Source organism: Colletotrichum fructicola (genome assembly GCF_000319635.2).
Source record: "Colletotrichum fructicola Nara gc5 chromosome Unknown KSG_Nara_v1_contig08, whole genome shotgun sequence".
Taxonomy (NCBI): Eukaryota; Fungi; Ascomycota; class Sordariomycetes; order Glomerellales; family Glomerellaceae; genus Colletotrichum; species Colletotrichum fructicola.
The window spans coordinates 2,095,886-2,108,163 of record NW_027094058.1 but is presented as its reverse complement, the minus strand read 5'-3'; the positions used below and the strand labels follow the sequence as shown (position 1 = coordinate 2,108,163).

Below are 12,278 nucleotides of genomic sequence, written 5' to 3'. Positions count from 1 at the left end.
CTACGAAAATCATGAATGCAAAAAGACATTGATACCTTGACATTCGCTGTCCGGGCTACGGAAACGCAAGCGAGAAGATGCAGAATCCATCGTTCGAGCTCAGGAGAACGGTCTTCAGTGTCTAATCTAGTCGTCAATTGCTTTTGTCAGAGTATAGCTAGCTAAGTACGATTGACAGTCTGCTGTCTTTTTCCTCAATTCTCTGTGCAGAAAAGTAGAAGGCAGCCTCCACCCAGTGAAGTTCCCAAAAGGAAGCAGTCCAACGGCCATGTAAAAGTATCTCCAATCAAACCCAACAAAGAAACCTTGCGGTTGATGCCCAATCCTGTGCTTGAGTACCAAAAGAAGCGTACCCTGAGTTGCTTTGCAGTGGCAATGTGCCCAAAGAGTCTCGAGGTTTCGTTCCCATCCATACCCATACCGCCCAAGAACACTCCTTGCAAAGCCCATACTGCCAGTTTTGCAGCGCACCTCGACGTCGTTGAAGTGACCGAGCTCTGCAATCGCCGCTCTAAGAAACCCGGTAATGCATGAGGTGAAAGTCAAAAGAAGGGGTCTGCTGTCGTTGAATTAAAGCTGCGTGTCGAGCAAGGATGTCGGTCCGCGGCGAAAGTGTTGATGTTTCAAGAAGGGGGGATAATCAATGAGAAAGGACTAGAAATGACAAACAGAAGGAAAAAGAAAAAAAAAAAAAAACCGAACAGGCGTACAAGACTGATTATTCCGTAGCAACTTCTGCAAATCGTGTGCGGCAGAAAGTAAAGTCGACAATGTGTGTTCGCTGGTGCCTTTGTAGTGCCGGATGGCAATATGATTGGTTCCGAGCGAGAAAGATTCAGACATCGCGAACTAACTTGTCTGTCTGTTTGATATCTTTGAAAGACATGGTCTGAGGGTGCAGCGTCTTAGACTGAGCTGGTGCTACACCAGGGGACGTAGTCGTCATAGCCGGGGATGAACATGGTCTGGACTTCGCTCTTAGACATGTCGTCAGGGATCTCCATGGCAAAGCCGACAGGGGGGGGCTTCGGCTCGTACAACGAAGACTGCGTGCGGCCGGTAGCGGTGGAATCAGAAGGATTGTCGGCGTCGCAGGGAGTCTCGTGCACGTAGTTAGGTGCTTGACGAGTATTGTAGCTGCTTGAACCAGAAGAGAAACGGTTCGATCTGCCAGGAGCTTGGCCTTCGTACGATTGGCGGTGTTGATTCCAATTATTGTTCGCAGAATGCGGATGGTGATCGTGTTGTCTGTTGCGGGAATCGGGGTGATGATGGCTCGAATCCTGACCATTCCAGGACGATGGCTGGTATGATACGTTGAATGGAGCGCTTTCACTACTTTGATCAGAAGTCTGAGGCAGATCTTGGAAGCCGCGCTGGGGCTCTCCAGTGCTGCTGTTGAAAGAGGCTGGCTGGCGGTTACCAGAACGAGCTGATTGAAAGTCCCAGGCACCACAAGGTTCTGAGAAGCGAGAGCTGTCCGCATGGTTGGTGTAGGAGGCTCCATCGTAGTCGTCAGACCAGCTGGTGTCACGATGCTCTCGGAAGCCATCAGTGGCGTCGACGTGTTCATACAGCGTGGAGGCATCATCGCAGCCCGAGTAGTCCATGGAGCAAGGCTGATTCTCCTTTCCAAGGTTGCGCTGAGAGCTGTTCTCGCCTCTTCGTTGCGACCATCTGTCTCTGGGGTCTGAAGTCCGGTCGTTGAAGGTTGAACCTGAGCCTTGGGATCTTGAAAAGTTGCCGCAGCTGCCGGTCGATCGATCGGTCGAGTGACAGTCTTTGGCAGTGTATAAAGTACTGGGATGCGATTGCATTGAACTAGCATTGCCAGCCAACGGACTGCAGTTGAAAGTGTTGGATGCCGCAAAGCCGTCATATCCGACAGTCGGGACGCTCCAAGAGTTGAAGCTTTCCTCATCGACGCTATAATGCTGAAGATGATCGCGTCGGGCACTGAAGCCGTCCGGGTCTCGCAAGGGAGCTTCGAGTGGGATAGCTTTCTTGCCGTCCCCAAGAGCCTCGTGGTACTGCTCAGATCGGAAGTTTGCGTAGCTGTCATCGTTCTCGGAGTGTTCATGTTGCCAATACGTAGGGGACGTGCGAACCTCCACGCGCTCGTTAAAGGTGGCTCTCTTGGACGGGGAGATTTGGTCTGAACAATACGACGATCCGACGCCAATAGCACTGTCTTTCGTATCGTCCACGCGTGGCAGAGGGTTGGTCTGCGGGCTGGGAGTGCGAGGGATAGCAGCAGAGGTCTGCTTTACATGCGAAGTCTGGCCGTCTGAAAGTGCCTCTCTGTGATCTGGCTGGCAAGTCGTTGCACTGGAGGTGTCCTCAACGGTCGGAGACTTGTAGCTGCTGTTGGCAACGGATTCGATATTGTCGTGAATGATCCCATCGTGAAGCCCGGCAGTAGACTCTCGAGTAATAGGTGCGTATCGGTCAGAGCGGCGCTTGCGCAGCCGATCCTGGACGGATCTTGAAGGCGAGATATCAACATAATCATTGCTGAAATTCTGCGAGCCTCCCGCGCTGTTTGCAGTACCGTACTCAAGCCTGCTCTGATCATCCGTGTTCGCGTCATGTTGTCGGACAAAGCGGTCAGGAGATTGCGGGCGAAGAGTGTCGTCAGAGTCTTCCTCCAAATTATCGTCGCTCTCATCGGACGACTAGGGCTGTTAGCAAGACTCTACAATGGCATGAAGTGCAGACTCACGAAGCCGAGGACAGTCTCGGCAGGAGTGACTGCCTTTTTGAACTTCCGCTTCATGCAGTGGGCGCAGAAGTTCTTGGCGGGCTGATGGCCGCGTTTGACGGGATGCTGCTTGTTGAAATGGGATGAGCGAGCAAAGCCACAACCGAAGCAAAAATTACCGTACTGCTTCAGCTTCCTGTAGTCACTGCTGGCAAGATGCTTTTCGTGGCATGAGTGACAAAAGTTGCGCCAGACTGGTTCTCCAACCCGAAATTTGCGGATCTTGTGGTGCTCATCAGAACGGCGGATACCACATCCGCAACAGTAGTAGCCATCATTGTTGTCGTCGAGGTGAACAGGAATCTCGGTCTCCTAGTCGCGGGATTTCTCTTTTCTGACGCTCATCCTGTCGCACTGTACATCGCTTGGATGGTCACCTTGAACCTGCGTTGTTGAAGAAGTGTACGACGCAGGAGATGCGATCAAGCTCGTATCAGCGTGAGAATAAGTCATGCGGATATCTTGAGGGTAAGCTGACGCGTAGCGTCCATCATTTTCACCGGCTGTAATTCTCGTGGCAGTCTGCGAGGACGCCTTAGGGCCGCTGGTCGCGCGGCTTGATCTAATACGTCTCCGGCGAGGCTCCTCTTCGCGATGCTTGCAATCGTGGTGGTTTTCTGCCCGTTGAGCGTGTCTCAGGTGAGTTGAACTGTCCCTTGCGTCTGTTTTTTCTTGTCAGTCTGACCCTCGAGAGCGAGAGCAAATATCCAAAAGATCTCACAATGAGAGCGGGAATGCTCCGTTCCGCCTGCTTTGAGAGCTCGCGCGGGCTCTCTCGGCGCCATGTCTGCTCTTGATGCCGTCACTTCTTGCAAAGCTTGCGCGGTCCTGCTACGAGAGTCAGTGAGCAATTCGGATGGTATTTTCGTCGTAGGTAGGTTGTTCTGGTAGCCAAAGGTTGGAGGTGCGTCGAAGGGTGAGGTGTGGAAGGGACGACTCCGGGGTAAAGTGGGCCAACCAAGCTCCTTCCTCCTGGCAAGACCCCAGAGCTCCGCTCCCACCACACTTGCGCAGGCCATCGACAGCAAGCTAGAAGAACTCGAACATCCAGAGTAGGTACGTACCGATCGATATTGCCATCTATCATGGGTGCAAGCCTCTGGGAGGTGCTGCGTTTGCCCCCCCTTTTGAGGGCATTCCAGAGTTTAGCCATGAGCAACTCGGTGGCGGCGATGCATCCGTGCCAGTGAAGAGCAGTGGAAAATGAGGACCGCAATTGAATGCCAATGCCGTATCCGGCTGATCAAATGAGGGAATGAGGCAAAGATACTAGGGGGTAAATGTCGACGCTGGTGGTTGACCACACAAAAGTTGGTGATGGGTAATTAGAGAGGTCGAGGTCTAGGAGAAGACAATCAGGAAGAGAACAAGCCAGGAGTCTAGCTAGGTCTGATATTAGGGCTAGTACCGCTCTGGGGTTACGGCCTGATAATCTAGAACAGGAAACACGAGGTTCACGATGCCTACCCTATTAACAAGACAGTGACTTGGTCTGAGACTTCCTGAAGAAGCAGGGGCTCCTCTTAAGTAGATAAGTGCATGAGATCCTAGATGTTCTAGCACATGTACACGTTAGATGCCAGGCCATGGTGTCATTCAAGACAGATGAAAACGGATCGCCTTTCATCTCACAATGTTGCTATAATTTCAAAGTACACATCAGTGGTGAAGCTATCTTCACTTCCACTTGATGGCACACCACTTTAGATCAAAGGAAAAGCAGAGAGAATGGTCACAAAGAACAAATCATGATCGGATATTGTACATTTACCAGAGTGTGCTTTTTTGTCTACAAGTGGAATCTAATGCCACCTTATCCCAGTCCTGATACAAAGAAATTGAGAAATGCTCTCGGGTAGTCATGGTCAGATCTACCACTTTAGTCCACTCTGAGGACTCTGGGGCCGCGTTTCTTCTTCAGCGCCTTCTTCTTCTGGCCTCTTTCAAAGGCAGCAGCAGCCGCGTGGTCACGGCCGACATTGTCAAGGTCCTTGACCTTGTAGATACGGATGATCCAGTTCTCACTGGTGAAGGCCTCATCCAAGGTATTGAGGGTAGGGCCAACGTCGGGAAGGCGGACACCACGGACACGGTCCTGGGCCTGACCCTGAGGGAAGAGCGAGTTGTAGTTGTAGTACGACATCTTGTACCTAAACGGTTGTCAGTAAGTGTTGCTTAGCAGTGAAGAAGGAGATACTCACATCAAGCTGTTCTTCATGGTCTCAGTAGCTCCGTCGTCGACTCTGTATTCGCCGCGGGGGGTGAAGAACTTGCGCTCCTGAACCTCCTCAGGCCAGATACCCTCAGCGATACGAACCATCCACAAGAACTTGTTGATATCATCTCCGGAGTAGCCCAGAAGACCGCCAAAGACGACAAGCACGTAGTCAACCTCGTGCTGGCGCATGATAGGGTAGCTGACCTCCTCGCGAGAGCTCATCGCCTTACCAACAGTCGCGATGTGAGTGTTGTTCCAGGTGTTGTTGTCAACCAAGGTAGGGCGGTCCGCCATACCACCAATCTGGTAGCCGTAGTCCCACCAAGACATGATCTTGGCGTCCTCCTTGGTGTTCTGGCGGAGCCACTGGTAGGCCTCACGGTAGTCGTCAATGATGTGCTGGCTGCCGTCGGGCATTCTGCTCGCAAGAACGACGGAAGGCGACGAGTAGGCATTGGAGGTAACCCAGGTGCAGTGGAGAACGAAGAGCAGCAGGAAGATGGACATGCCACCAACAACGAGACCCTTGGACAGGAAGGTGTAGATACCGACAAGGGGCTTGCTGGTCGACTTGAGGCCGCTGTGCTTGGCCTTCTTATGAGCCGCCTCGGTGGCCTCGTCACCCTTGTAATCCTCAGGGTTAGGAGACTTGGCGACCATGTAGGTGTCCAGGATCGACGAAGCAGCAATGGCAGCTGCAACGCAGACAATAGGGGTCAGAGTGAGCATCAAGCGCACCATGACACCGGCGAAGTAACTGCCGAACAGGGCGTAAACAATGACGAAGACGTGCTCGTCCTTGAGGTCCTGGAAAAGCAAGTAAACACCGGCGGGGAACAGCCAGATAAGCAGGTTAAGGTCGAAGAAGAACGCAGGCCAAGCGGTGGGCTGGTGCTCAGAGACGGATGCGATAATGGGAATGTGAATCTTGGCGTATCCGGTATCCCACAAGGAGTAGAAACGGCCGCCCCAAGGAGCAATGTAGCCGAGAGAAGTCAAGGCGACCAGACCAGCCAGCGCAAGACCGAAAGTAGCAGCCAGGAAGGTGAAGACAAAGGTCTGGAACTGACGGCTGGGAATGGCGCTGCGGACATAGTCGATGAAGGCGATCAGCTGCAGGAAACCGAACATGCCTGTATCGTGCGTGTTAGCTAAGGCGTCATAAAAAAGTGACAATTCGGCATACCCAAAGCAGGCATGTGCTCGCTAGTCTTGACAGGCAGGAAACCGACGAAGGGAATCTGCATGCTGGCCAGAGTGCCCAGAGCGTACCAAGTGGTGTAGCTGACGTAGAGACGGGTGCTGTAGCGGCCCATGCAGACCAAGGTCAAGGCATGCAGAGGAAGCATGCAGGTGATGAAGGCATAACCACCCCAAGAGGCGACCATGTAGCCGTAGGCGAGGGCGCAAAGAGCTCCCCAAAGCATGGAGCCCAGCTTCAATGCCTTGATCCACAGGTAGAAGGTGAAGACGAGAAGGAAAATGGCGATAGCTTCGTTGTCGTAACTGCCAGCAACGGATCGAGAGATGTAACCGGGAGAGATACCCATGAAGGCCGCAGCAAGGAGACCGGCCGAGGGGGATGTGGTCATCTCATTCGTAAGAAGGTAGGCAGCGTAGGCCGTGAGGCCGGAGAAAGCGGGCGCGAGAAGAACGCAAATGTTGCGAATATCGACGGGGACGGTAAGAGCTCGAAGCGCGTGGTAGATGGCGCCGCTGGTCACCATCAGACCAGGGTAGAGGGTTCCTCCAGTAACCCGACCAAGAGGATGCCATGTGCGGTCATCAAACCAATCCCAGAACTTGTAGAATCCATTGGCTACAAGGTATCTGGTGGCTCTGAAGTTGAACCAGGGATCGACTGCGGATAGTCAGTACGTGTCTGCAGGAAGGAGGTCGCGACGAGGGAAACCGACATTCGTGAATAATACTCTCGAAGCCTGTTCAATCGAGATTAGCATAGTTTCTTGAATTGAGAAGTTGCAATGCATGAAGCAGCCACCAGTCGGCCAATTGGCGCTGGAGGCGATCGGGAGCAACGTGTCGAGGGGCACTTACGAATGACGGAAAAGAGACGGCTTGCAATGGCGGCAGCTGCGATCAAGCCCAAGATGATGACTCTGAGAAGAGTTCTTGTGTTCTGCGCGCTGCCTCCGGAGAGGGTTTCCAGAGGTTGGGCCGTCATCGTGGCCACGGGTGGTGAAGAAAGGCAGTGGCCGTGAAGTTGGTGAAGATTGCGTAAGGTACGGGATTGTAGCTGGCGACGACCACCTGTCTCACAGAGACATGAGAAGGACAGCTTGGAGCTTATGCACCTGAATCGGTTGTGCAGGGGAGGTGCGCACGGTCCATGGGGAGCCGCCGTCCAATCCGTCCCACTGGCAGTTGCGACTGACAGTCGTGGCTTCCGTCAGCCATTCAGGAAGGTGGGGGTCACGTGCTTCGGACTAAGGATTTCCCAGCGGCGTGGGAGCCGAGCCAGCTGTGGGTTCAGGTTCCCGTCCTGTCCAGGTCCGGGGTGGCCGGTGCTCCGGCTCTCGGCCGTGACAGTGAGATGGCAGAGAAGATGCGCTTGACAAATTGAAGTAGTGTTGATGTCAAGTCCTGGGTTATCGTTATGTAGCTTTTGCTAAAAGTCTTCCTGATCCCACAGATTTGCGTTGTGGAAGACCTAAATTATTCCCAACGTGTCTAGAATCAGTATCCCTAGATACAGTTCAACGTGGTAATCAATGGGCAGCTTGCATGCGACAGCTTTCCAAAGATAACACCAAAAAATACCAGACGTCAGCTCCAGCATATCTGGCGAGTTGATTGAGGGGTTGCAAGGCAACTGCATCCTCTACAATTCGTCGGGCTCGCCCTCAAGGCTAATACCATGCCTTAACGTATCTAGGTGCTTTGTATACGATGATTCCTATCAAGACCGTGTTGTATTGTACAGAAGAAATTTTGATTGATGGAATCCAATGGCTCGTTCCTTGGAATTGTCATCTAGTAAAGCGTATTGTACACATGTACATCGGGTAAACAGAGGCGTAAGGAAAATGTCTATGCAGTAACGTCGGGCGTGGTGCCAACCATGCACCTACTGCAGCCGAAAGACCAGATTATGCGTCCCTCGGTGGACTCTTTGTGTTCTTTTCGCGCAGGCGTATCCCCAATCCTGACCCCGTCTATCCGTTGTGCAAGCCGTCCTCTCCCCTCTCATAAAATCCCCCACCTCACGGGTTCTGCTTGACCAAGTTGTTGAAGTAGGCCTCAAGATCAAACTTGGGGTCCATGGGGTCAACGTTGACTGCGCGGGCAGTTAGTTTCCAGACTCAACAGCTAGCTGACATCCAGTGTGTCGCGTGCGAATTGCGCAAATGTGCCACTGCAAAGCCCTCGGCTAAGGAATACGCACCTCCGGCATCCGCAGCCTTAACGGGCGAGTTCTTCTTTGCGAACTCGGCCTTGGCCTGCTCTATCAACTTCTCTTTGCGCTCATACTCCTTCTGGGCGGCCGCAGCCTTCTGGCTTGAGGTGATGGATCTTTGGTGTGTGAAGCCGTAGAAAATGCCCAGGCCAAGGGCCGTGTAGCGGAGCACCTATAAAGTCCATCAATCAGCCAATGATTCCTGAATACTATAACAATTATCGGTTTCGTGGTCGGGTCGGGTGACAATGGAGGCTTGTCGGCTCAGGGAGGAGGTGGTAGCTGAAGGGGGGGGGGGGGGGGTCTCGCATCAAAGGATGCAGGCCGAGGGCGAGAAATAGAACGATAGGCGGGCGGCACGTACGTTAACTCCTGAGGAAGACATTGAGGGCAATTGCGTGGATTGCGCGACTGCTTTCAGGAGGGAGCGAGCGATGGAAAGGACAGTGCGCGGGTTGACAATGGCTGCCAATTGACCCTATTCGGAGCTCTGTCGAGAGGGAATTACGTTAGAGACGCAAGGTGTGAAGTTTTGAAAATATGCTCGGGAAAACTCGCAGATTTTCCACTGCTAGGCCGTAAGGTCACTCCGGGCCTTGGAGCTCGGACGGGGGATTCCAGCCCAGCAGCATCCATCGCTAGTGGCTAGCGGCTCAGCACCAGGTCGACATGCTGAGCGGGAGCTTACAGCGGCTGCTAAGGAACTTTCCATCGCTGCGTGGCAGGGGCCCTTGGGAGAGGTTTTGCCGGTCCTTTGCCGAAACGGCCCAATCACGTGCACTAATTTGCTTCGAAGGTTAGCTCCAGCGCTGTGGAAATATCCCCAGGCCGCTGTCTTTAGGGACCAGTGCAACTTTAATGCAGGGGCAGCTAAAGTACCTCTCACCAGTTAATTAGCAGACAAGGTACCTCTTGAACAGGGCCCGGGGTTCCTGCTGGAATCGCGACAGGAAGGACAACGCGCATTGAAAGGAATCCCCATCAAACCAAACGACGCTACCGCCTCCAATACAAACATTCGTCACCCGCAGATCTTCAACAGGAGTCAAGCCCTCTCGTCCACGCAGCCTGTTGACCTTCTCAACCCATCTGCGAAGTTCATCCACTTTCGCAACAGTCGGACCCTTCACCCGCGATTCCTCGTCACACTTAGCAAGCGAGTCCCGCCATGGGAATAAGGAGACAATAAGATGCAACAGAGACGAGATGAAATCTTGGCGAAGAAGGCGAAGCTCGCGGAGCTGAAGCGGCAGAGAGAACTCCGCGCAACTCAGGCTACAGCAAGCCGGGGAAGCTCAGGGAGTCCAGGCGATGTTGGTTGAAGCTGAACTCCTGCCCGCGCAGCTTGCTAATGTGTACGCAGCTAGTGTCGCCTATCCCAGGACGAGCCGAGAACCGCCGCGATATCGAAACTTTGATCAACAGCTTGGTCGGAGAAAGTAGGCCTGGATCCACGACAGGAGGGGCTGCGTCGCCGGCTCGTAGGGGCAGTCGGCCGAACAGTGTCCTGAGCGCTGGCGAGCTGAGCATCGATGCGGCTTCGGAGTTCACGACAACTACCAGTGGCGTACCACCTCCATCCTCGGTTCCAGCTGCACCACCTGTTCAATTGAGCCTCACTACCGCGCCTCTAACCACGATATACGAATGCCCGCCCTCTCCCGTGAAGGAGGTACATTCTTACAGCAAAGGAGTGCAGACGGCCGAGGATTGGACCCCGCCTACACGAGACAGAGGTCAATCGTTTTCCGATGATGAGGAGCCACCCGTCACGTCGACACCCAACAAGCGGCTGAGTCGCCGACAACGCGATAGGGAAGAGGAACTGAGACAGGATATCAGAAGGGAGGTCGAAGAAGAGCTGAAGGCGTCACTGGATCTGCTCAAAGATGGGGTCCTTCCTCACGATGCGCCCGCCAAGGTCAACTATCCTATGCGCAAACTTACTGGCGAAGAGCTGGAGGCTGTCACCGGTGCTCCCGACTTTGCAGACTTCCTTGAAAAGTCAACCAAGGTCATTGAGAGAGCATTGGACCAAGAGTACGATATTCTCACGGACTACGCACTCCAAGGCCATGACGTGGACGACGAAGATGACGAGAGCGGTAATGTCGGAGGCAAGGGCCGGCGGAGAGTCAAAGAGGTGGCTCAGTTCTACGATGAGAGGTGGTCTAAAAAGCGAATGATCAGCAGCATCGACTTCTCACACCACCATTCCGAGCTGATGCTGGCGTCATACACAAAGAACCCTACTGCCCCGCATGAGCCGGACGGCCTGGTCCAGGTATGGAGTCTGGCTCTGCGAGACAGACCGGAATATGTCTTCCACGCTCAGTCCGATGTTCTCACCGCCAAGTTTTCGCCGTATCACCAGAATCTCATTGTTGGTGGCACATACAGCGGCCAAGTCCTCCTATGGGATATGAGAGCGAAATCAGCGCCCGTTCAGAAAACGCCTCTCACAGGATACGGCCATACGCATCCCATTTACTCCGTAGACATCGTTGGTACGCAAAACGCAAACAACATCATCTCGACTTCTACGGACGGTGTGGTTTGCGGTTGGAGTATGGACGTGTTCGCCCAACCACAGGAGTTGCTGGAGCTCAAAGCGCCCCCTGGATACAAGTTGGACGATGTGAGCCCTACATGTTTGGCGTTCCCGCAGACCGATCCTACCTTCTTCCTTGTCGGCAGTGAGGAAGGCACAATCTTTCCTTGCCACAGATACGACCGCGCCGGTGCGAAGGCTGGTGTAGATGCTAGAGTCAGCTACAAGGGCCATACCGCGCCGGTCATGTCCGTCGACTTCCATCCCGCCCGAGGTCCCGTGGACCTGGGTGATCTGGTACTCTCTTCCTCCCTGGACTGGAGCGTTCGTTTGTGGAAGGTTCGCGCGCCGGCTGCAACATCGACAGCTGGAGGTGAGCCATCGGTCTCGCCCCTCATCGACTTCGTGCGGGAAGACGTCGTCTACGACGCGCAATGGTCTCCGATCAAGCCTAGCGTTTTCGCGTTGGTTGATGGAGCAGGATGGCTGGAACTGTGGGACATCACCGTGGAGACCGAGGAGCCTGTCGCGAGAATTTCGCCAAGCTCTCGCAAGGATGGTAGGACCATGCTTGCGAAGAGCTTGAATAAGCTTGCCTGGGAGCCGTCCGAGGGCAAGCGTCTGGCCACGGGAGGTATTGATGGAGTTTTGACCGTCTTCGAGGTGGCCTCTGGTCTCGGTGGCAGGGACGATCTGAAGGCAGAAGAGTGGACAAACGTGAAGAAGCTGGTCAACAGAGTTGAGGCACACGGCCTGAATGGAGCGATGGTGTAGAGAACTACTGTGGACTTTGCGTGTACTCATTCAGAGTGGGAGTCACAACTATTCGATTTGTTGGTAAAAGGCGTCTTCCTGTATACCCTGATACCGTGAGCAGCAGCATTCAGCATGCCAATTTACTAGATGAAATCTTCAGCTTCTCAGTCTGTCAACCGCTAAACATATGCTTTTGTTCATTAACATGAGTACGTGGTCGGTTTCCACCATACCCACTCCACAAGTCGCCAAGAAAGCAAGCATTACCGGGATCGTCTGCTTAGTCATCACTTGAATAAATGAGCTTAGCCGAAGCTGACTTTTTTCGCCCATTTTCTCATCAACATCTTCGTACATTTTGCTGCAAACGTAGCTTGTCTGCAGGTCACGCAGGCATTCCACAGTCATGGTAAGTTTATTGCTGACATCTCTTACTTCACTGGCACTATGATGAGCGAACAAGAATTCTGCAATGCTGAAGGCCTTCCGGCCGTCCTGTGGATAAAATCTTTGCCTCACATGCAACTCTGAGCCAAAACTTATTATGCCCCTGTTCAATTATCTTACTTGACGT

General features: G+C 53.4%; 4 protein-coding genes across 4 annotated transcripts; 1 reads left to right on the top strand and 3 right to left on the bottom strand.

The window, feature by feature from the left end:
• Positions 1–905: 905 nt before the first annotated feature.
• Positions 906–3,848, bottom strand: CGGC5_v013665 (uncharacterized protein; the record flags this gene model as incomplete). Its single annotated transcript, XM_032036662.2, has 5 exons — positions 906–2,675; positions 2,723–3,073; positions 3,122–3,423; positions 3,483–3,589; positions 3,826–3,848. 5 exons carry the CDS (start codon positions 3,846–3,848, stop codon positions 906–908), a joined length of 2,553 nt encoding a protein of 850 aa, XP_031892393.2.
• A 792-nt stretch (positions 3,849–4,640) lies between these two features.
• On the bottom strand, positions 4,641–7,164 carry stt3 (Dolichyl-diphosphooligosaccharide--protein glycosyltransferase subunit stt3; the record flags this gene model as incomplete). The annotated part of the gene is made up of 5 exons (XM_032036651.1): positions 4,641–4,911; positions 4,963–6,112; positions 6,166–6,840; positions 6,896–6,919; positions 7,038–7,164. 5 exons carry the CDS (start codon positions 7,162–7,164, stop codon positions 4,641–4,643), a joined length of 2,247 nt encoding a protein of 748 aa, XP_031892392.1.
• A 1,039-nt stretch (positions 7,165–8,203) lies between these two features.
• CGGC5_v013663 (ATP synthase subunit e) lies at positions 8,204–8,782 on the bottom strand (the record flags this gene model as incomplete). The annotated part of the gene is made up of 3 exons (XM_032036640.1): positions 8,204–8,277; positions 8,386–8,569; positions 8,762–8,782. The coding sequence occupies 3 exons, from the start codon at positions 8,780–8,782 to the stop codon at positions 8,204–8,206; spliced, it is 279 nt and encodes a 92-aa protein (XP_031892391.1).
• An 805-nt stretch (positions 8,783–9,587) lies between these two features.
• On the top strand, positions 9,588–11,722 carry DYNC1I2 (Cytoplasmic dynein 1 intermediate chain 2; the record flags this gene model as incomplete). Its single annotated transcript, XM_032036629.1, has 2 exons — positions 9,588–9,710; positions 9,761–11,722. The coding sequence occupies 2 exons, from the start codon at positions 9,588–9,590 to the stop codon at positions 11,720–11,722; spliced, it is 2,085 nt and encodes a 694-aa protein (XP_031892390.1).
• Positions 11,723–12,278: the final 556 nt, after the last annotated feature.